The sequence below is a fragment of the Carettochelys insculpta genome, chromosome 3, assembly GCF_033958435.1.
Source record: "Carettochelys insculpta isolate YL-2023 chromosome 3, ASM3395843v1, whole genome shotgun sequence".
Taxonomy (NCBI): Eukaryota; Metazoa; Chordata; order Testudines; family Carettochelyidae; genus Carettochelys; species Carettochelys insculpta.
Window position 1 is genome coordinate 207,683,295 of NC_134139.1, and position 23,618 is coordinate 207,706,912.

A 23,618-nucleotide genomic window follows, 5' to 3' on the forward strand; every position below is an offset into this window, starting at 1 on the left:
CTGTCCAGCAGCAGAAGCAGGCACCGAGGAAGGATCCGTTTTTGCATAGCTATGGAATGGGAAGTGACCGTCTGGGGAGGAGCGCTCCGAAAGGGATGGAGGCTGGTAGTGGAGTCCAAGCTGAAGAGGAATCACCCCAGTGTGGCACTGATTCTAAAAAAACCCATCGCGTCCTGGGCTTTATTAAGAGCAGCATTGCGAGCGAGACTGGAGCGGTCAATCTTTTGTTGTGCTCTGTGCTGATGAGGCCCCAAGTGGAGTGTCCGGTTCTGGGGGCCACGTGTTAGGAGAGATCTGGAGAAATTGGAAGAAGTCCAAAGAAGACGAATAAAAATGATTAAAAATCCAGAGAACGTGACCTATGAGGGTGGGAAAAGTCTGATTGTTTAGTCTGGAAAAGAGAGGGCTGGGAAGGGACACGATGAGAGCGTTGACGTAGCTACAAGGGTGATCCGAGGTGGAGGAGGAGGAAACTTCTTCTCCTTGGCCGCTGAGGCCAGAAGAGGCAATGGGCTGAAATTGACGCAAGGGAGCTTTAGGTTGGGAATTAGGGAAAACTTCCTTCCTGTCAGGGTGGATAAACGCTGGAGTCAATTGCCTGGGGAGGTTGTGAAATCCCATCGCTGGAGATTTTGAAGAGCAGGTTAGAAAAGCACCTCTCAGGGCAGGTGTAACTGGTGCTTGGTTGTGCCCTGAGGACAGGGTGTGATATGAGGGGGTTTCCAGGCACAGCTAGAGAAATCTACCCAGGGGAGGTTGACTTAAAATCAAGCTACTTTCAGCCCCAGGCTGGGATTTCCTTTTCACTAAGGCAAATGCAATCAGCCACAAAAGTAGCCCTGCCAGCTCCAGCGGCCAGCCAGGTGCCAAATAAGTAAACCCACACACTTCTCAGCTGCTCCAGCAGCCCAGACCAAACAAGCCCAACTCAGGCGAAAGGTTTTGAAACCTATTTCACCCAAGAGCAGACGGATTCTTCTGGGCCCGAAGGGCCCGGCCGCAGTCTCAAGTCACTACATATGTGGATCTAACCCAAATCGCCACGTGTGCCAGTCCTTCAGATCTAAGAGCTAAAGGTTTAGGAATACAAAAGAAAGAAGAGGTTTGGAGAGAAAAATGGTGAAAGCAATACTTGACATCCGTCCATTAGGGCTATTGATGCCGGCCAGCAGTGTTCTTTGCTGATTTTTGAAAGTCTCTGAAAGTCCACCCCATAAGGGAAACGATTTCAGGCTCCGTATCTTTGCTTCCTGGAGAAGTGGAGATCTGGCGAACTGAAGTCAGCCTGCTCGAAAACGGATCCCTGGAAACAGGACCCAGACCAGAGTATCAAGGTGAAATACAAGATGGATGCTGCTAGGTCTACCTCCTGGAAGTGTCTTGTGTCCAGGCAGTAAAACCTTTCTCCTTGTCATCAAGCCCCTGAGGGTCCTAAAGTCACCAGCCCCAGGTAGGCTGTTGCGGCCAAGTGGCAATGGATGACTTCCAAGAGACAGACTCAGTTCCCTCGAAGGGTATTGTCCTTTGTCTCAATCAAGTGCCCTGGCGTGGGTGGCAATCACCCCTCCCGTTGTGTACTTTTGGCTCGCAATATTCCGAAGAAAACTAGAGAGCTGAAAATCTATGAAGTTGACCCACAAACATGGCACAGACCTATAAGTAGCATCCCTAGATTCAGGGCATCCTCAGCTATCATGAGACACCTCCCATGGGCCACCAGCACAATATTTGGTGCCCACAGCTACACTGGGCACATCAGATGGCTTCCGCAGCAATAGGAAAATGCAATCGGGTGACACAGGGGACTGGCCCAGAGGAGCTGTCAAGGTTCCTTCCAAATCTAGACGACCACGGCATGGCTTCAGATGGCTGGGTGAGCAGAGCATTGTGGGAGAGGGGGCAGGCTGCTGAGTAGGGCCTGAATTTGGTAGCCAGGGCTTTTGTGGAGATGAATGCGAGGCTGGGCCATGGCAGGGAAGCTTGTGGCAGTGGTGGCTGGTGTGGATGAGGCCTGTGAGAGGGCCGAGGCCACCTCCACCCTATGCTGAGAGCCTGGGGTGCGTGAGGTGGAGCTCAGCGTGGGGGTGAGTCTCTCATACTTACCTGGCAGGGGAAATACCATGATCTGGAAGGTGGTTTTCCCAGGGTGAGGCTTCTTCATTGCACTCTGGTTGTTGCTGACCCCTGTGGTTTCCCCCAAGGGGAAAACTCAACTGCATAATTTGTGGTAGTGGGGGACTGCATTCGTGCTTTCCCCTGATACTAAGTATAGCAAAAATAGACTAGACTGAATGAGTTGATAGAATTGGCTAAAATGTCTTGTTTGAAACTGTTATGGATTGGTTTGTGTATCCAAGTGAGTCTAGACTGCAGTGCTTTTTTTTTCTGAAGGCTTTGTTGTTAGAAAACTTCTGTCAACAGTTTAGTTTTTTTTTGTGAATGGGAGGGCAAAAGAGATTTTCTCTGTTGATGGTGGGTAGTTAGCCTGCTTGGTCCTTGTCTAGACAAAACAGCTAAGTGGAAAGATAGCAGCTAGGGCTATCTGGTGTCCTGCAAGCCCTGACTATGGAGAGAGGGCCTCTTGGCATGTTCTGAGTATCTTCCTGTGGCCAGATGTCTGTGGACAGCAGCGTTATTGCTTGTGAGGAGGAGCGGCGTGCGGCTGTTGACAAAAGTGCCATTTTCTGTGCACTTCCAGTTGACAGAAAGCCTTGGGAATTTGGGATCTCCCCCGTTTTGCGGACAAAATGCCCCTTTTGCCAACAAAACCCTCTAGTCTAGACTTAGCCTAGTAGCTGAGGCTAGGTCTACGCTAGAAGCATCTCTCAAGAGTACTTAGTGTCGCAAGAGACATACCGCCAAATCTTCTGTCGACAGATCGTGTCTACGCGTAAGAGCGGATGGATCCTTTGATCCGCTCCGTGGCCAAACAAAGTCCTCCGGAGAGTCTACGCGGACGGCTTTCTGTTGCCAATTTCTGTTGACAAAAGGCACGTTGGTTGTGGACAACCTGCGAGTTTTGTAGCCCAAACCCTAGCGGTGTCTCCAAAAGTCTCTGGTGTAGCCCTTGGCAGCCAGCAAGTGGAGTGCCCCGGTTTTAGCCGCGGGGCTGGGGCTGTTGAACATAGAAGCAGAGAATCCTAGACTACTAGGAGTGGAAGGGACCTCGAGAGGCCATCGAGTCCAGCCCCCTGCCCCAATGGCAGGACCAAGTACTGTCTAAACCATCGCTGAGAGACATCTATCTAACCTGTTCTTAAATATATCCAGTGATGGGGATTCCACAACCAACCTTGGCAATTTAGTCCACTGTTTGACCGCCCTGACAGTTAGGAACTTTTTCCTAATGTCCAATCCACACCTGCCTTTCTGCAGTTTTAGCCCGTTGCCTCTTGTTCTATCCTCAGAGGCCAAGAAGAACAAGTTTTCTCCTTCTTCCTTATGACTCCCTTTTAGATACCTGAAAACCGCTATCATGTCTCCCTTCAATCGTCTCATTTCCAAACTAAACAAGCCCAATTGTTTCAACCTTTTTTCATAGGTCACATTCTCGAGACCTTGAATCATTCTTGTCGCTCTTTTCTGGACCCTCTCTAGTTTCCGCACATCTTTTTTGAACTGCGGTGCCCACAACTGGACACAATACTCCAGCTGAGGCCTAACCAGCCCAGAGTAGAGCGAAAGAATAACTTTTCTTGTCTTGTTCACAACGCACTTGTTAATGCGTCCTAGAATCATGTTGGCTTTTTTTTGCAACGGCATCACACTGTTGACTCATATTTAGCTTGTGGTCCACGATAATCCCTAGATCCTGTTCTGCTGGAGTCCTTCCTAGACAGCCTCTCCCCATTCTGTATGTGTGAAACGGATTGTTCCTTCCCAAGTGGAGCACTTTGCATTTGTCCTTATTAAACTTCATCCTGTTTACCTCAGACTATTTGTCCAATTTATCCAGATCATTTGGAATGACGACCCTCTCCTCCAAAGCAGTTGCAACCCCTCCCAACTTGGGATCATCTGCAAACTTAAGAAGCGTCCTTTTTATTCCAATATCTAAACATCTTCATTGATGACGCGGAGAATGGACTGGATGATTCCAAGTAGGCGGAGAGGTAGTTACGCTGGCTGACAGCGGTGAGGTACAGAGTGTCCTCGGCCAATTGAAGCAGTGGGTCAATCGGAATCTGCTGAGGTGGAAGAAGGTCAAGGGCAGAGTCCTGCACTTGGGAGGGAGGAATTGCAAGCATTGTTAGAGGCTGGGAAGTGACTGGCTAAGTTGCAGTGCAGCCAAAATGGAGCTGGGGCTGACAGGGGCTGAGAAGCTGGCCATGAGCCAAGAGAGTGCCCCCGTATCCAAGGAGGCGCAAGACATATTGGGGTGCATTAGGAGGAGCTTTGCCAGCAGATGGGGAAGTGATTCTTCTCCTCTACTCGGCACTGCTGAGGCTGCCTCTGGGCTGGAGGACGACAGGGGGCTTGAAGTCCCGTTGCCGTCTGTGGAGTTGTGTTCCTGCCTCATGCGGGTGGCAGAGCAGCGCCAGCAGCTGCTTGAGCTGCAGCAGCTCCAAAGGGCTGCTGAAAGGCCTGGCGGGGGCTGTCCAGCAGCAGGAGCAGGCACCGAGGAAGGATCCGTTTTTGCATAGCTATGGAATGGGAAGTGACCGTCTGGGGAGGAGCGCTCCGAAAGGGATGGAGGCTGGTAGTGGAGTCCAAGCTGAAGAGGAATCACCCCAGTGTGGCACTGATTCTAAAAAAACCCATAGCGTCCTGGGCTTGATTAAGAGCAGCATTGCAAGCGAGACTGGAGCGGTCAATCTTTTGTTGTGCTCTGTGCTGATGAGGCCTCAAGCGGAGTGTCCGGTTCTGGGGGCCACGTGTTAGGAGAGATCTGGACAAATTGGAAGAAGTCCAAAGAAGACGAATAAAAATGATTAAAAATCCAGAGAACGTGACCTATGAGGGTTGGAAAAGTCTGATTGTTTAGTCTGGAAAAGAGAGGGCTGGGAAGGGACACGATGAGAGCGTTCACGTAGCTACAAGGGAGATCCTAGGTGGAGGAGGAGGAAACTTCTTCTCCTTGGCCGCTGAGGCTAGAAGAGGCAATGGGCTGAAATTGACGCAAGGGAGCTTTAGGTTGGGCATTAGGAAAAACTTCCTTCCTGTCAGGGTGGATAAACGCTGGAGTCAATTGCCTGGGGAGGTTGTGGAATCCCATCGCTGGAGATTTTGAAAAGCAGGTTACAAAAGCACCTCTCAGGGCAGGTGTAACTGGTGCTTGGTGGTGCCCTGAGTACAGGGTGTGATATGAGGGGGTTTCCAGGCACAGCTAGAGAAATCTACCCAGGGGAGGTTGACTTAAAATCAAGCTACTTTCAGCCCCAGGCTGGGATTTCCTTTTCACTAAGGCAAATGCAATCAGCCACAAAAGTAGCCCTGCCAGCTCCAGCGGCCAGCCAGGTGCCAAATAAGTAAACCCACACACTTCTCAGCTGCTCCAGCAGCCCAGACCAAACAAGCCCAACTCAGGCGAAAGGTTTTGAAACCTATTTCACCCAAGGGCAGACGGATTCTTCTGGGCCCGAAGGGCCCGGCCGCAGTCTCAAATCACTACATACGTGGATCTAACCCAAATCGCCACGTGTGCCAATCCTTCAGATCTAAGAGCTAAAGGTTTAGGAATACAAAAGAAAGAAGAGGTTTGGAGAGAAAAATGGTGAAAGCAATACTTGACATCCGTCCATTAGGGCTATTGATGCCGGCCAGCGGTGTTCCTTGCTGATTCTTGAAAGTCTCTGAAAGTCCACCCCATAAGGGAAACGATTTCAGGCTCCATATCTTTGCTTCCTGGAGAAGTGGAGATCCGGCGAGCTGAAGTCAGCCTGCTAGAAAACGGATCCCTGGAAACAGGACCCAGACCAAAGTATCAAGATGAAATACAAGATGGATGCTGCTAGGTCTACCTCCTGGAAGTGTCTTGTGTCCAGGCAGTAAAACCTTTCTCCTTGTCATCAAGCCCCTGAGGGTCCTAAAGTCACCAGCCCCATGTAGGCTGTTGCGGCCAAGTGGCAATGGATGACTTCCAAGAGACAGACTCAGTTCCCTCGAAGGGTATTGTCCTTTGTCTCAATCAAGTGCCCTGGCGTGGGTGGCAATCACCCCTCCCGTTGTGTACTTTTGGCTCGCAACATTCCGAAGACAACTAGAGAGCTAAAAATCTATGAAGTTGACCCACAAACATGGCACAGACCTATAAGTAGCATCCCTAGATTCAGGGCATCCTCAGCTATCATGAGACACCTCCCAGGGGCCGCCAGCACAATATTTGGGGCCAACAGCTACACTGGGCACATCAGATGGCTTCCGCAGCAATAGGAAAATGCAATCGGGTGACACAGGGGACTGGCCCAGAGGAGCTGTCAAGGTTCCTTCCAAATCTAGACGACCACGGCATGGCTTCAGATGGCTGGGTGAGCAGAGCATTGTGGGAGAGGGGGCAGGCTGCTGAGTAGGGCCTGAATTTGGTAGCCAGGGCTTCTGTGGAGATGAATGCGAGGCTGGGCCATGACAGGGAAGCTTGTGGCAGTGGTGGCTGGTGTGGAAGGGGCCTGTGAGAGGGCCGAGGCCACCTCCACCCTATGCTGAGAGCCTGGGGTGCGTGAGGTGGAGCTCAGCATGGGGGTGAGTCTCTCATACTTACCTGGCAGGGGAAATACCATGATCTGGAAGGTGGTTTTCCCAGGGTGAGGCTTCTCCATTGCACTGTGGTTGTTGCTGACCCCTGTGATTTCCCCCAAGGGGGAAACTCAACTGCATAATTTGTGGTAGTGGGGGACTGCATTCGTGCTTTCCCCTGATACTAAGTATGGCAAAAATAGACCAGACTGGATGAGTTGATAGAACAGGCTAGAATGCTTTCTTTACAACTGTTATGGATTGGTTTGTGTATCCAAGTGAGTCTAGACTACAATGCTTTTTGTCCTGAAGGCTTTGTTGCAAGATACTTTGCAAGAAGACTTCTGTGAACAATTTAGTTTCTTCTTGTGAATGGGAAGACAAAAGAGATCTTCTCTGTTGATGGTGGGCAGCTGGCCTGCTTGACCCTTGTCTAGACAAAACAGCCAAGTGGAAACATAGCAGCTAGGGCTGTCTGGTGTCCTGCAAGCCCTGACTATGGAGAGAGGGCCTGTTGGCACGTCCAGAGTAGCTTCCTGTGGCCAGATGTCTGTGGACAGCAGTGTTATTGCTTGTGAGGAGGAGCGGCGTGCGGCTGTTGACAAAAGTGCTATTTTCTGTGGACTTCCAGTTGACAGAAAGCCTTGGGAATTTGGGAGCTCCCCGGTTTTGTGGACAAAATGCCCCTTTTGCCGACAAAACCCTCTAGTCTAGACTTAGGCTCGTAGCTGAGGCTACGTCTACGCTAGAAGCATCTCTCAAGAGTACTTAGTGTCGCAAGAGACGTACCGCCAAATCTTCTGTCGACAGATCGTGTCTACGCGTAAGAGCGGATGGATCCTTTGATCGCTCCGTGGCCAAACAAAGTCCTCCGGAGCGTCTACGCGGACGGCTTTCTGTTGCCAATTTCTGTTTACAAAAGGCACATTGTGTGTGGCCGACCTGCGAGTTTTGTAGCCCAAACCCTAGTGGTGTCTTCAAACGTCTCTAGTGTAGCCCTTGGCGGCCAGCAAGTGGAGTGCCCCGGTTTTAGCCGCGGGGCTGGGGCTGTTGAACATAGAAGCAGAGAATCCTAGAATCCTAGGACTGGAAGGGACCTCGAGAGGCCATCGAGTCCAGCCCCCTGCCCCAATGGCAGGACCAAGTACTGTCTAAACCATCGCTGAGAGACATCTATCTAACCTGTTCTTAAATATCTCCAGTGATGGGGATTCCACAACCACCCTTGGCAATTTAGTCCACTGATTGACCGCCCTGACAGTTAGGAACTTTTTCCTAATGTCCAACCTAAACCTCCCTTGCTGCAGTTTAAGCCCATTGCCTCTTGTTCTATCCTCAGAGGCGAAGAAGAACAAGTTTTCTCCTTCTTCCTTATGACTCCCTTTTAGATACCTGAAAACCGCTATCATGTCTCCCTTCAATCTTCTCTTTTCCAAACTAAACAAGCCCAATTGTTTCAACCTTTTTTCATAGGTCAGTTCTCGAGACCTTGAATCATTCTTGTCGCTCTTTTCTGGACCCTTTCTAGTTTCTGCACATCTTTTTTGAACTGCGGTGCCCAGAACTGGACACAATCCTCCAGCTGAGGCCTAACCAGCGCAGAGTAGAGCGAAAGAATGACTTCTCTTGTCTTCTTCACAACACACTTGTTAATGCGTCCCAGAATCATGTTGGCTTTTTTTTGCAGCTCATGGGAATAAGGGGACTTCGAAGTAGGCGGGGTTCTTTCGAAAAGGAGCCCCGTCTGGACGAGACACGCGGCGTCAATTTCGAAGCATGCCGCTGCCGTCCGCATGCTAATGAAGCGCTGAATATGCATTTCAGCGCTTCATTAGTAAACTTCGAAATGGCCATTTGCGTGGCCATTTCGAAGTTTGGGGCACGTGTAGACACGGCCTTTATTAGGCACTGGTGAGGCCACATGTGGAATATTGTGTCCAGTTTTGGGCCCCCCAGTATAAAAAGGATGTGGATTTGCTAGAGCAGGCTCAGCGAAGGGGAACGTAAATGATTAAGGGGCTGGAGCACAAGACCTGTGAGGAGAGGCTGAGGGATTTGGGCTTGTTTAGTTTCCAGAAGAGAAGACTGAGGGGTGATTTAATAGCAGCCTTCAACTTCCTGAAGGGGAGCTCTAAAGAGGAGGGTGAGAAACTGTCCTCAGTGGTGTCAGATGGCAGAACAAGGAGCAATGGTCTGAAGTTGAAGAGGGGGAGGTGTAGGTTAGATATTAGGAAAAACTTCTTCACCAGGAGGGTGGTGAAGCACTGGAATGCGTTTCCGAGAGAGGTGGTGAATTCTCCATCCCTTGAGGTTTTTAAGTCCCGGCTTGACCAGGTCCTGGCTGGGATGACATAGTAGGGGTTGATCCTGCTTGAAGCAGGGGCTGGACTAGATGACCTCCTGAGGTCCCTTTCAGCCCTATGGTTCTGTGATTCTGTGAACACCATCAGCCACACTGGGGCTTTTGGTCTCCAGAGCCGTGTCACCCAGTCAGCCTCCCAAAATGCCGCTCTTGCCTTCCGGACACTCCCTCAAGGCCTTCCCTGGCTGTGTTCACAGGCTCTGCGGGACTCTGGGGGTCACTGGTGCCTAGGTTCAGCGCAGCCAGGAAGGTCTTTTTAGCTGCTGGTCATAAGACAAGGAGCACTGGGCTTCAATGCAGCAAGGAGGTTTGGACGCCTTGAAGAAAACTTCCTAATTCTCAGGGTGGTTAAACACCGGAATAAATTGCCTGGGGAGGTTGTGGAATCTCCATCATGGGAGATATTTACGAGCAGGTTAGACAGACACCTGTGGGGATAGTCAGACGGTGCTTGCTCCGGCCCCGAGCGCAGGGACTGGACTCGATGGTCACGCAGGGTCCCTTCCGTGTCTGGGGTTCTGTGAGAGTGTATCAGAGCTACGTCCGTGCAAAGTATTTGCAAACAAGCAGCTAAAGATTTCTGTGTGCGCAGTGCGCAGGTCTGATCCTGGCGCCCAGCCCAACGCCCACTGAGGTTTATGGGAGTCTTTCTGTGGACTTCAGTGGGGTTGGAAGACACCTCCAGCACTTTGTGTGGCCTCCACTCTCATCTGCCCCTGCTGGGCGCTGGGCAAGGCTGTGCAGGATCAGGGCCTGCACGCTACCCTCTGACAGCAGTTGCCCCCCTGGTGCATTCACATGCCCATGTATCCTTCCTCTGTCCCCTGCAGGAACTACTTCCACTTGCCTTACTTTGAGAAGAAGCCCTGCATCTACATCAAAAGCTGGTGGCAGGACCAAAGGCGGCGGCTCTACAATGCCAACATCATGGACAAGATCGCAGACAAGCTGGTCAGTCCAAGGAGGGGATAGGGCTCCCAGGGGACTAGGACCCCAGGTGGGCTGCAGACACCACACCAGTTCCCCTGCATTGACATCTGTGTCTGCACCAGCCCACTGCATGATTCCGTCCCAGGGACCACGCCGGCAGAGCCAGGCACATATGGAGTTTAGTTCTGGGACGCTGGTGCCCAGCGGGGCAGCGCTAGTAACAGCTCGAAGCTGAGGGACAACAGAAGGCTCCAGAGACTGGCCTCGTTAGTTTAAGGGGGAGGGAACCCCAGGAGATGCCCCAACAAAAAGGAGTGAGGTCACAGGTGTTACCCACACAAATTTCTTTATCCCTTCCACACTGCAGGGACACACACCTTTACCCAATCCTGAGGGCTCAACGCATGACCCTGGTAATTTAAATGTCCACCTTTACCCAGTTCCTAGGGCTCAGGGTGTAATTCCCTGCAGGTCTGCAGGATCTGTGCCACTGAAAAAGCCTCACACAGTAATATTCTTATTGTCTATTGATCTGCAATCACCAAGAAAGCAGAATACTTGCTAAGCACTCCGTGTCATGCTCATCAGGCCTGATAAGGGAGCAGCCGTCCCCTGTTGGGACAGACAAAGTCACTCTCTGGATGCTGGTTGCTGCACCTCAGGGTCTGGCAGTTCTGTGCCTGGGGATGAGTTTGCATAGGTGTGTTGGTTACACTTAGCTCTACCTTAGCCAGTTATTTTAGTATCATTTTACTAACCAATCACAAACTACTTCAACAGAATTACCTAACCAATCACACTGCACCACTTTAATTTGAGTTATGCCTAGCACAATTAATTCTACAGCAGCCAGAAACGATTACAAACTATACAGAGATCAGACAGAAACCAGTAGGAAAGTGGAGACAATCATAATAGAATGGGGATTCCACAACCTCAGCTATCGAGAAGTCATTGTTTGCCCGATTAAATGCTGTTAGCTAAGTTCTCCTTACCCAGCTTGAGATCTGCTTCTTTATCTGGTGACAGTGGGTGGCATTAGCATGTGGTCTCCCACTGACCTCTGCTCTCCAAGCATCTCTTGCACCCTTAATGAAATGGCCTCTATTCCGCATGCGATACCCATTTAGCAAGGGGAGAGGGCCCTTCAGCTAATACCCACCCCTGCTGGTTCCTTTGCTTGGTTTCCTTTCCCTCCTGTTGCTTCAGGGTGAACATTTTACCATGTCAATGCCACTAGTATTCTGCTTCTGCCATTGCTGTGTCAGGCTAGAGCAATTCAGTCCAAATGACCTTAGGCTGCCCGCATTCTCCACCAAGGGGAAAAGCACCAGAGAAGGCCCAGAGTTGGTCCCCTCTGGCTCTGCAAGCTGTGCTGGTCCCAGGCCTCACCGCATGGCACTGGGCTGGCTGACCCAAGGTGTCCCCGAGTTCCCCCAACCTGGAGAGAGAAGAAGGGCTTTCTGGCCATGCTGTGCCCACGCTGACATGGCTTGCCGGGGAGCTGGGCTTCTGTCCTATCCCCGTGACACGCCGCTGCCTTCTCTCTTCGCCGTCCCAGGAGGAGGGGCTCAACGACGTGCATGAGATGATAAAGACCGAGAAGCCGCACCCGGAGCGCCGGCTGCGAGGGGTCCTGGAAGAGCTGAGCAGCGGCTGCTTGTGAGTGGGAAGCAGGGAGGGGAAAGGGTGGAGCCCTGGCACGAAGGTGGTAGGAAGGCTGCAGGACTCGCCCACCAGGGAGTGTTACACCCGAGGCCGCGGCCAGCCGTGCACCCGCCAGCAAAGTGTGCCAGTAAGCCACAAGGTAGAGTGCAGGGTGGGCTGACAGCCTGGCAGGAGCTTAGCACGGGACTCTCCCTCTGTCTGCTGCAGAATTCCTAGCAGGCCTGGCTCGCCTTGGCAGGGCCGGGGGATGCTCCCCGAGGTATCACAGTCTGGCCCCACAGGGGGAAATTTCACCACGTGCGTCCATCTCAGCCCCTTCCCGCACCCTCGGCCCCTGTCCCTCCTCCCCTGAGCCCCACGGGGCTGACGCTGGGGCTGAGCTTGTGTCTCTTTCCCCTGCCAGCCGCTTCGTCACCCTCGCCAACAAAGACCAGAGCCTCTCTGCCCGGACCAGGCTGGACCGAGAGCGGCTCAAATCCTGCATGCGGGAGCTGGTGAGACCATCCGGCGGGTGGGACCAGCAGGGGGGGGCAGCGTGAGGGGGACCCCCAGGAGAAGCTGCACCTGCTGGGGGTGTTTGGGGGAAGACGCCTGCAGCCCAACCACTCACCAGTGCTTCTGACTCCTGCTGGCCCTCGTTTGGTAGCCTCCAGGGCTGTACGGAGTGTAGTAGCTGCACCCCCCATAGGACAGAGCAAAGACTTGTCCTGTCACATCCCAGGCTGCCCACCCATCCCCATTCACTAGGGCATAACTCTCTGTGCCTCACCTTAACCCCTTCCTGCGTCTTCCAGGTGCTAGTCAATTACCTCCCTGAGAAGTCAGCCTCACCCTCTCCTTATTACAGATGGGGAAACTGAGGCACCATCCTCCCACCCCACCCCATCTTTGTCCCATCCCTCGGGTCTTTTCACGGCTTGCTCACCTTGTGCCCCGGCTGTTGCACCCGCAGGAGAACATGGGCCAGCAAGCCAAGACGTTGCGGTCGCAGGTGAAGAAGAACACGATGAGGGACAAGCTGAAGCTGGTGCAGAACTTCCTGCAGAAGCTCCGCTTCCTGGCAGATGAGGTGAGCGGGAGCCACCCCCTCGGGTGACAGGAACAAGGAGAATCAGCTGATAAGAAGAAGGGGATTTCGACCTTTGCAGGGTCCTTTCGAAAAGGACTCCCATACAGACGAGCCGCGCATGAGCGAACCGCGGCCGGCCGTGTGCTAATGAGGTGCCGAATATTCATTTCAGCACCTCGTTAGTATTCACCGATTTGGCCATGGGCATGGGCATTTCAAAGTTGGTTCCTAGTGTAGGCGTTGTCATCCTCTGTTTGGCTGGGTCGTTAGTTCTTTCCAGCTCAGTGCACAGCAGAGATCCTTCAGAGGGGATTAGCCAAACGGGGGAACCCCAGGGCCTTTTCTAGACCCTTTCCCCTGTGGAGGGAATCCCATGGTTCTTGCTGCAGAAATGTTTGGAGTCCTGCAAGACAGAGTTCATCACAGAGCACGTGACCTGGCTCGGTCCTTTCTAGGTAGCAGCCATCGCTTGCAAGCTGGTCCTCGGATGTGGATTGGCACCTGTTAAGGCCCATTGCCAGTGGCAAGCTGCTGGGCACTTGACTTGCAACCCCTTCACAACAGGTTGGCCCAGACTGTTGACGTCTCCCAGAAGCAAACCAGTGAAATATAAGTACAGAGGCAATACTCCAAACTTCTGGTACAAAACTTGTGCGTGCCTATGAGCAGCAGAAACAGAACCAGCCAGTCGTCAGCTCTCGGCAGTCACTGCACTTGGCCCATTTTGTGCAAGAGTCAGTGCATAGAACCAAGGCTGCAGCAGCAATTAGTAAGTTCATCTCGCAATCCACTAACATCACAGCTGACTGGGGACTCTGGTCACACTGTGAGTGGTGCTGCAAAACCAGGGTGACATTACTAACTCTCCTACGTCATCAGCCTGGAATAGAGTGAAGTCTGTCTGTAAACCGGCCGGCAGATGCAGCCTGGTCCCTGCTCCCCACAGCATGGCGCTGGCCCTGTCCGAGCTCTGGGGAGCACTTTTGGTTGCCTCTACCCAGGCCTGTTTCAGGTGGGAGCCAAAACACAGTGATTTGTCGGTGCCTCTTGGGAGTTCTAGTTTTGGTGCCTCCGCTCCTCATTCTCATCTATGGGCCCAGCTCCCTGGGTGCACTACATCTCCCATGATACCCCACAGTGACCCCCCCCGTACCAGTGGGCCGTGCCTGCTATGTATCATGGGAAATGTAGTTTGGCCCTGCAGCCTGGCTGATGGAAAAGCGTGGGGTAAGCCTACTACTGGTGGCCACAACTCAGGAAGGATGCTGCTAAACTGAACCATTTTTAAGCTGAGATTGGATGTTTTTCTACAAGCTCTGCTCTGTGGTTTATTGTGGGGCGGGTCTCTGGCCCACGTCACGCAGGGGAGCAGACGAGCTGATTGCAGTGGTCTCTTGGGGCCTTGATCTCCTAGAATCTAGAAATGCCCACGAGGCCCTGGGCAGTTCAGGCAGATGCAGTTCATTGTCGAACCAAGCAAACAACACACAGCCCGGTGGGACTTTTCCAGATCAAAACTGCAGGGAGACAAAACCCCAGGGTGGCTGTGGGAACGCCCCACAGCAGTTTGGCGGTTCTGTGCTACGCACGCAGTGTACAGCAGGAAGCTAGAGCTCACCGAGGGCCCTCCGCAGCCTGAGGTCTGTGCGCTGGCCCCCTCCGCTGACGACCCTGAGGAGCAGTCAGGTCTCGTGAAATCGATGCAGGATGGTCCTGCAGCCTGGTGCTCTGCACGAGGCCAGACCAGGCAATGGCCATAGCCCCTTCTGACCTTGGAATCCATGAATCCACACGGGGAGGCTTTAAACCCTCTCGAAGGAGGAGTGCGGGGGACCCAAGAGTGACCGGGCCTCAGGAGACACTAGACAAGCCCACCCCAAGAGAGTCCGTTAAACTGGTGCTCCTCGAGCTCTAAGCTCTGTGGTGCCCTCAGCCAGCGTCGCGAATGAGGGGAGAACAGGTGGGACGTCTCCCGCTGCTCCCGGAGGGGTGTGAGCAGACATGCTGAGTGCGGCCTTTTTGGGGTTCGCAGCCGCAGCACAGCATCCCCGATGTGTTCATCTGGATGATGAGCAATGGCAAGCGCATCGCCTATGCCCGCATCCCCTCCAAGGACATCTTGTACTCCATCGTGGATGAGGAGACCGGGAAGGACTGCGCCAAAGTGAAGACCGTCTTCTTGAGGGTAACCAGCCTGTGCTGGGATGGGACCACCACAGCCAACACGAGCAGAAGGGCTGGAGAGACACGGGAGGGGGTGAAGAGAGGCCGGGGAGGGGCAGAGGGGCTGGGAGAAGGGTAGGAAGGAGCTAAGTGTCAGGGTTTGGCCACTGCTGCAGGTGAGGTACCAACACCTGAGCTATGAGGGCAGGCTTCCTGCTAGGCTGCGTGGAGCAGGTAAGGGAGAGATGACAAAAAATGCCAGGTGACTCTGGCTCCAGAGAGCAGAAGGGGGTGCTGAGTTGAAGGGCGCGGTGGGTGACCCTGTAGGACGGAAGGTGGGTGCTGAGTTGGAGGGCGCAGGGGTGACCCTGTAGGACGGAAGGTGGGTGCTGAGCTGGAGGGCACGGTGGGTGACCCCATAGGACGGAAGGTGGGTGACCCTGTAGGACGGGAGGTGGGTGCTGAGTTGGAGGGCACGGTGGGTGACCCCGTAGGACGGGAAGTGGGTGCTGAGCTGGAGGGCGCGGTGGGTGACCCTGTAGGACGGGAAGTGGGTGTTGAGCTGGAGGGCGCGGTGGGTGACCCTGTAGGACGGGAAGTGGGTGCTGAGCTGGAGGGCGCGGTGGGTGACCCTGTAGGACGGGAAGTGGGTGCTGAGCTGGAGGGCGCGGTGGGTGACCCTGTAGGACGGGAAGTGGGTGTTGAGCTGAAGGGCGCGGTGGGTGACCCCGTAGGACGGGAGGTGGGTGCTGAGTTGGAGGGCGCGGTGGGTGACCCTGTAGGACGGGAGGTGGGTGCTGAGCTGGAGGGCGCGGTGGGTGACCCTGTAGGACGGGAAGTGGGTGTTGAGCTGAAGGGCGCGGTGGGTGACCCCGTAGGACGGGAGGTGGGTGCTGAGTTGGAGGGCGCGGTGGGTGACCCTGTAGGACGGGAAGTGGGTGCTGAGCTGGAGGGCGCGGTGGGTGACCCTGTAGGACGGGAAGTGGGTGCTGAGCTGGAGGGCGCGGTGGGTGACCCTGTAGGACGGGAAGTGGGTGTTGAGCTGGAGGGCGCGGTGGGTGACCCTGTAGGACGGGAAGTGGGTGCTGAGCTGGAGGGCGCGGTGGGTGACCCTGTAGGACGGGAAGTGGGTGTTGAGCTGGAGGGCGCGGTGGGTGACCCTGTAGGACGGGAGGTGGGTGCTGAGCTGGAGGGCGCGGTGGGTGACCCTGTAGGACGGGAAGTGGGTGTTGAGCTGGAGGGCGCGGTGGGTGACCCTGTAGGACGGGAGGTGGGTGCTGAGTTGGAGGGAGCGGTGGGTGACCCTGTAGGACGGGAAGTGGGTGCTGAGCTGGAGGGCGCGGTGGGTGACCCTGTAGGACGGGAAGTGGGTGCTGAGCTGGAGGGCGCGGTGGGTGACCCTGTAGGACGGGAAGTGGGTGCTGAGCTGGAGGGCGCGGTGGGTGACCCTGTAGGACGGGAAGTGGGTGCTGAGCTGGAGGGCGCGGTGGGTGACCCTGTAGGACGGGAAGTGGGTGCTGAGTTGGAGGGCGCGGTGGGTGACCCTGTAGGACGGGAAGTGGGTGCTGAGCTGGAGGGCGCGGTGGGTGACCCTGTAGGACGGGAAGTGGGTGCTGAGCTGGAGGGCGCGGTGGGTGACCCTGTAGGACGGGAGGTGGGTGCTGAGTTGAAGGGCGCGGTGGGTGACCCTGTAGGACGGGAAGTGGGTGCTGAGCTGGAGGGCGCGGTGGGTGACCCTGTAGGACGGGAAGTGGGTGCTGAGTTGGAGGGCGCGGTGGGTGACCCTGTAGGACGGGAAGTGGGTGCTGAGCTGGAGGGCGCGGTGGGTGACCCTGTAGGACGGGAAGTGGGTGCTGAGCTGGAGGGCGCGGTGGGTGACCCTGTAGGACGGGAAGTGGGTGTTGAGCTGAAGGGCGCGGTGGGTGACCCTGTAGGACGGGAGGTGGGTGCTGAGCTGGTGGGTGTGGTGGGTGACCCCTTAGAGGCAGGTGGGTCTGGCCAGGTCTGGGGTGCCCTGCGCCCCACTGAAGCTCTGCCCCTTGTTCCCAGCTGCCTGGGAAGAGGGGATTTGGGCCGGCCGGCTGGACAGTGCAGGCCAAGATGGAAATCTACCTGTGGCTGGGGCTTAACAAGCAGCGTAAGGACTTCCTGAGCGGCCTGCCCTGCGGCTTCGAGGAGAAGAAAGCTAGCAGGGGCCTTGGCCTCCAGGCCTTCCCTCCCATCAGCCTCCTCTACACTAGTAAGAGTCGCCTGTGCTCTCTGCTCCCTGGGTGCCGCTCCTGGGGACCCACGGTGGGGGAGGGCTGCCAGTTGGTTGGACGCTGGCTGGGCCAGGCGTTGCAGGGCTGGAGCAGTGCTGGGACTGACGGCAGCCTGTATGGGGAGCTGCGCCTTCCCACGGGACACCTGGGGGGGCGGAGACCGTGCTGCTTGAGCAGTCCCTGCCCAGCGTTGCCTGGCACTACCGAGCACCTCGGCCGTAGGTCAGGAGTGGCCCAGCTTGGCCTCTGTGCTGAACGCCCCACCTGGAGCAGCCCCAGTCTGTGCATCCCTCATGCACCGCCCCATCCACAGCAGCCCCAGTCTGTGCATCCCACATGCACCGCCCCATCCACAGCAGCCCCAGTCTGTGCATCCCACATGCACCGCCCCATCCGGAGCAGCCCCAGTCTGTGCATCCCGCATGCACCGCCCCATCCACAGCAGCCCCAGTCTGTGCATCCCGCATGCACCGCCCCATCCGGAGCAGCCCCAGTCTGTGCATCCCTCATGCACTGCTCCATCCACAGCAGCCCCAGTCTGTGCATCCCTCATGCACCGCCCCATCCACAGCAGCCCCAGTCTGTGCATCCCGCATGTACTGCCTCATCCGGAGCAGCCCCAGTCTGTGCATCCCACATGTACTGCCTCATCCGGAGCAGCCCCAGTCTGTGCATCCCACATGCACTGCCCCATCCACAGCAGCCCCAGTCTGTGCCTCCCGCATGCACCGCCCCATCCACAGCAGCCCCAGTCTGTGCCTCCCGCATGCACCGCCCCATCCACAGCAGCCCCAGTCTGTGCATCCCTCATGCACCACCCCATCCGGAGCAGCCCCAGTCTGTGCATCCCACATGCACTGCCCCATCCACAGCAGCCCCAGTCTGTGCCTCCTACATGCACCGCCCCATCCGGAGCAGCCCCAGTCTGTGCATCCCTCATGCACCGCCCCATCCGGAGCAGCCCCAGTCTGTGCATCCCTCATGCACCGCCCCATCCACAGCAGCCCCGGTCTGTGCCTCCCGCATGCACCGCCCCATCCACAGCAGCCCCAGTCTGTGCATCCCACATGCACCGCCCCATCCGGAGCAGCCCCAGTCTGTGCATCCCTCATGCACTGCTCCATCCACAGCAGCCCCAGTCTGTGCATCCCACATGCACCGCCCCATCCGGAGCAGCCCCAGTCTGTGCATCCCGCATGCACCGCCCCATCCGGAGCAGCCCCAGTCTGTGCCTCCCGCATGCACCGCCCCATCCACAGCAGCCCCAGTCTGTGCCTCCTACATGCACCGCCCCATCCACAGCAGCCCCAGTCTGTGCATCCCTCATGCACCGCCCCATCCACAGCAGCCCCAGTCTGTGCATCCCACATGCACCGCCCCATCCACAGCAGCCCCAGTCTGTGCATCCCGCATGCACCGCCCCATCCGGAGCAGCCCCAGTCTGTGCCTCCTACATGCACCGCCCCATCCACAGCAGCCCCAGTCTGTGCATCCCTCATGCACCGCCCCATCCACAGCAGCCCCAGTCTGTGCATCCCTCATGCACCGCCCCATCCACAGCAGCCCCAGTCTGTGCATCCCACATGCACTGCCCCATCCACAGCAGCCCCAGTCTGTGCATCCCTCATGCACCGCCCCATCCACAGCAGCCCCAGTCTGTGCCTCCTGCATGCACCGCCCCATCCGGAGCAGCCCCAGTCTGTGCATCCCGCATGCACCGCCCCATCCGGAGCAGCCCCAGTCTGTGGCTCCCACATGCACCGCCCCATCCACAGCAGCCCCAGTCTGTGCCTCCTACATGCACCGCCCCATCCGGAGCAGCCCCAGTCTGTGCATCCCGCATGCACCGCCCCATCCGGAGCAGCCCCGGTCTGTGCCTCCCGCATGCACCGCCCCATCCACAGCAACCCCAGTCTGTGCCTCCTACATGCACCGCCCCATCCGGAGCAGCCCCAGTCTGTGCATCCCACATGCACCGCCCCATCCGGAGCAGCCCCAGTCTGTGCATCCCGCATGCACCGCCCCATCCGGAGCAGCCCCAGTCTGTGCATCCCGCATGCACCGCCCCATCCGGAGCAGCCCCAGTCTGTGCCTCCCGCATGCACCGCCCCATCCACAGCAGCCCCAGTCTGTGCCTCCCGCATGCACCGCCCCATCCACAGCAGCCCCAGTATGTGCCTCCCGCATGCACCGCCCCATCCACAGCAGCCCCAGTCTGTGCCTCCCGCATGCACCGCCCCATCCACAGCAGCCCCAGTCTGTGCCTCCCGCATGCACCGCCCCATCCACAGCAGCCCTGGTCTGTGCCTCCCGCATGCACCGCCCCATCCACAGCAGCCCCAGTCTGTGCCTCCCGCATGCACCGCCCCATCCGGAGCAGCCCCGGTTTGTGCCTCCTACATGCACCGCCCCATCCACAGCAGCCCCGGTCTGTGCATCCCGCATGCACCGCCCCATCCACAGCAGCCCCGGTCTGTGCCTCCCGCATGCACCGCCCCATCCACAGCAGCCCCGGTCTGTGCATCCCGCATGCACCGCCCCATCCACAGCAGCCCCGGTCTGTGCATCCCACATGTACTGCCCCATCCGGAGCAGCCCCAGTCTGTGCCTCCCGCATGCACCGCCTCATCCACAGCAGCCCCAGTCTGTGCATCCTGCATGCACTGCCCCATCCACAGCAGCCCCAGTCTGTGCATCCCGCATGCACCGCCCCATCCGGAGCAGCCCCAGTCTGTGCATCCTGCATCACCGCCCCATCCACAGCAGCCCCAGTCTGTGCATCCTGCATCACCGCCCCATCCACAGCAGCCCCAGTCTGTGCATCCTGCATCACCGCCCCATCCACAGCAGCCCCAGTCTGTGCCTCCCGCATGCACCGCCCCATCCAGAGCAGCCCCGGTTTGTGTGTCTCATATAAACCGCTGCATCCCGACAGCTCCAGGCTGTGTCCGACATGCACTGCTCTGTCTGGAGCAGCCCCTGCCCGACAATGGAAACGGCCCAGGTCTGGGGGAGTGTGGACCCAGGTGTGCACCTCTCCCCCGTGTCCGTGCTGGGACAGCGTTAACCTCTCGTCTGCACCCTCCTGCCTTCTGCTGTACGTGCCGCGGCTCAGGACACAGCTGGGGCCACTGCCGTGCAGAGGTCTGTGCATCTCACGGCCTCCTTTCCTTCCAGAGAAGCAGGTTTTCCAGCTCCGAGCCCACATGTATCAGGCCAGAAGCTTGTTCGCCGCCGACAGCAGTGGCCTGTCCGACCCCTTTGCCCGGGTTTTCTTCATCACCCAGGGCCAGTGCACTGAGGTAAGGGCGGAGCCCCCGAGCTGGGGGCGGGCGGCTGGGCAGGTCTGCAGCCCAACCCCCAGGGCTGAATTTCGGGGCCCCAAATGCAGCGAGCCTGGCGGAAGGAGAAGGGGTAATCCACACCCTGCACACCCCCCAGACCGCTGATGAGCTGGCGTACAGGGTGCCACAGGGGCCCCACTGGGCCTGGCCCATGGCCGAGTTACAGGCTGCTGAGCATAGCCAGCCATCAGCAGGGCCCATCTAGTTTCACCCAGCCAAGGCTGCACCGCAGCGCCAAGGAGCCGGGTCTGAGCCCTGCTGGTGCTGTCGGACATGCACCGATTGACTGTCGCCCGGGAGATACCTGTTGTGGACCCATTCTGCACAGAGAGACACTGAGGCACAAGCAGGCCAAGTGACCTGCCCGAGGTCGGGCAGCGAGTCAGTGTCGGAGTTCCGGGCAGCTCCCAGGACTGTGTTCCAGCCATGAGACCCCACGTCATTCGTTGCCGGTGCCTTCCAGGGCAGGCCAGGCTGCGCCGAGTGACGGCGAAGCTCCGCGAGCCAGGAGGCAATACCGAGGGCTTTCTGTCTCAGCGGCAGACCTCTCACGGGGGCGTTTTTAAAGCTGTCACCTGGTCTCTCAAATGCGTTGGCGTAGGAAGTTCCAGGAGACGGGCGGCCACCTGCTCTGTCTCCAGGACCCTGCTGTCCTGCTCTTCCCCGAAACCCCGCCCCAGCGCCCTTTCCCTCCTGCTCCTCTAGGTGCTCAACGAGACGCTGTGCCCGACCTGGGACCAGATGCTGGTCTTCGACAACGTGGAGCTGTACGGGGAAGCCCACGAGATGCGGGACGACCCCCCCATCATTGTCATTGAGGTCTACGACCAGGACACGGTGGTAAGGCAGCGCCCGCGGGGAGCTCAGAGCTGGGGACGGGGGTGGGGGGTTAGGGCAGGCGTGCAGAGGACGCTGTGCTGGTGCTGGCTGTAGAAACCCACATTTCCCTGTCACTGCCCCTAAGTGCCCCCAGCGCCACCCTCAGGCTGATGGAACAGGCAGCAGAGCACAAGGGCGGGAGCATTTATACAGCCGGCCCAGCTCCTTGCAGGCGCCTCCCATGGCACCGGGGCTGAATGTTCCAGCTGATGTGAGTGAGATTGTGAGCGACTGATGACAAAGCCTGGAGGTGTTAGTCAGGCTGTTAGCTCTGCCACAGCACGTCAGGCCCGACCTGCAGCCCCCACTGTCCACTCTGGTCCCCCAGCCCTGCCGGGCCCCCCCGTCCCGACCTGCAGCCCCCACTATTCCCTCTGGTCCCCCCACATCCCGATCTGCAGCCCCCACTGTCCACTCTGGTCCCCCAGCCCTGCCGGGCCCCCCCCATCCCGACCTGCAGCCCCCACTGTCCACTCTGGTCCCCCAGCCCTGCCGGGCCCCCCCGTCCCGACCTGCAGCCCCCACTATCCACTCTGGTCCCCCCACATCCCGATCTGCAGCCCCCACTGTCCCCTCTGGTCCCCCAGCCCTGCCAGCCCCCCCCCATCCCGACCTGCAGCCCCCACTGTCCCCTCTGGTCCCCCAGCCCTGCCGGGCCCCTCCATCCTGACCTGCAGCCCCCACTGTCCACTCTGGTCCCCCAGCCCTGCCGGGCCCCCCACATCCCGACCTGCAGCCCCCACTGTCCACTCTGGTCCCCCAGCCCTGCCAGGGCCCCTCCATCCTGACCTGCAGCCCCCACTGTCCATTCTGGTCCCCCCCATCCCGACCTGCAGCCCCCACTGTCCACTCTGGTCCCCGCATCCTGCTGGGGCCCCCCCATCCCGACCTGCAGCCCCCACTGTCCCCTCTGGTCCCCCTGCCCTGCCAGGGCCCCTCCATCCCGACCTGCAGCCCCCACTGTCCCCTCTAGTCCCCCCGCCCTGCCAGGCCACCCCCATCCCAACTTGCAGACCCCCATTATTCACACCATCCCCTGCCCCCCACTCTGCGGACTCTCCCTGACCCCAGCCCCAGCCCCTTGTGATCCCAGCGCCCGGCTGCCACCCCTAGTGGGCAGAGCCGGTGGCATATGAAGGAGGTGCCAGCTAGGAGGTGACCCCGGCATGACCAGACCACTGGGGAATGGGGCAGCACCTCTGGATTTCAGAGTGCCCTGCAGGGTCTTCTCTTCCCGCACACGCCTGCCCGCCCAGGCTGGGGGGAGCCCTGGGGCGGGATGGTCAGTGGCCTGGTGGAACACACCCACACTGTCCCTTTGCCTCTCCAGGGCAAGGCAGACTTCATGGGCCGCACCTTTGCCAAGCCGGTGGTGAAGATGTCGGACGAGCCCTATGCCCCCCCGCGCTTCCCGCCCCAGCTGGAGTACTACCAGATCTACCGGGGCAACTCCACGGCCGGGGACCTGCTGGCGGCCTTCGAGCTGCTGCAGGTGACAGCGTTGCCCCGGGACGAGGGCGCAGGGATGGAGGAGGGGTGCCCCCAGGTGACGGCCCCAGCACTGGGGCTGCTGGCGGTGACTCGCGTATCGCAGCCGGCATGAGCGGTGCCTGGAGATACTCCCAGGAGGGGAGGGCGCAGGTCAGCCTGCAGGCTGTCCTGGCGCTGGTGCCACAGAGCACGAACCCTGGCCGAGCGGGTCACCAGGGAACCGCACGGCGCAGTGGGATCTGCTACTGGTGTTTCACCGTCACCCCCGTGCGCGGCTAGCGCACCTCCCAGACAGACAGCCGGCCTGGGCTGGGAGACCGGGGGCAATGGATCTCCAAGGAGGAGTGTGTGAAACTAAGCCAAGAAGCAATGGGCTTAAACCGCAGCCAGGGAGTAACAGAGAGGTGGGCGTGTTAGTCTGTATTCCAACAACCCAGCAGTCACGGAGCACGCTAGAGGCTGACAAAATGATTTATTAGGTGATGAGTTTCCCTGGGACAGACCCGCTGCTTCAGATCGATGAGGGTTAGGTTGGACATGAGGAAAAACTTCCCTACTGTCAGGGAGGTCAAACAGTGGAATAAATTGCCTGGGGAGGTTGTGGAATCTCCATCGCTGGAGATATTTAAGAGAAGGTTGGTGCATCTTTATTGATTTAGTGGGGGTTGGTCCTGCTTTGGACAGGGGGCTGGACTCGATGGCCTTTCGAGGACCCTTCCAGCTCTAGTGTTCTGTGAGTCTGTGCTTTCTTCTGCGGGTTCAACCCCACGCTGGCAGAG

The 23,618-nt window shown here is 57.6% G+C and overlaps 1 protein-coding gene and 2 non-coding genes across 10 annotated transcripts in view; all 3 read left to right on the forward strand.

Annotated features, from left to right (window-relative positions):
- OTOF (otoferlin) overlaps positions 1 to 23,618 on the forward strand; it is a 272,506-nt gene that overhangs the window by 215,466 nt on the left and 33,422 nt on the right. For all 8 annotated transcript variants that reach the window (XM_074989057.1, XM_074989051.1, XM_074989049.1 and 5 more), the window contains 9 exons: positions 9,865 to 9,985; positions 11,526 to 11,626; positions 12,036 to 12,126; positions 12,585 to 12,701; positions 14,734 to 14,886; positions 16,914 to 17,103; positions 20,303 to 20,427; positions 21,175 to 21,309; positions 22,679 to 22,840. In XM_074989057.1, the coding sequence (XP_074845158.1) occupies positions 9,865 to 9,985; positions 11,526 to 11,626; positions 12,036 to 12,126; positions 12,585 to 12,701; positions 14,734 to 14,886; positions 16,914 to 17,103; positions 20,303 to 20,427; positions 21,175 to 21,309; positions 22,679 to 22,840 (1,195 nt within the window). The remainder of the gene's footprint in view (positions 1 to 9,864; positions 9,986 to 11,525; positions 11,627 to 12,035; positions 12,127 to 12,584; positions 12,702 to 14,733; positions 14,887 to 16,913; positions 17,104 to 20,302; positions 20,428 to 21,174; positions 21,310 to 22,678; positions 22,841 to 23,618) is intronic.
- Positions 2,096 to 2,259, forward strand: LOC142011711 (U1 spliceosomal RNA). The gene has a single exon (XR_012645182.1). It is a non-coding gene; the product is annotated as a U1 spliceosomal RNA (small nuclear RNA).
- Positions 6,690 to 6,853, forward strand: LOC142011701 (U1 spliceosomal RNA). The gene has a single exon (XR_012645172.1). It is a non-coding gene; the product is annotated as a U1 spliceosomal RNA (small nuclear RNA).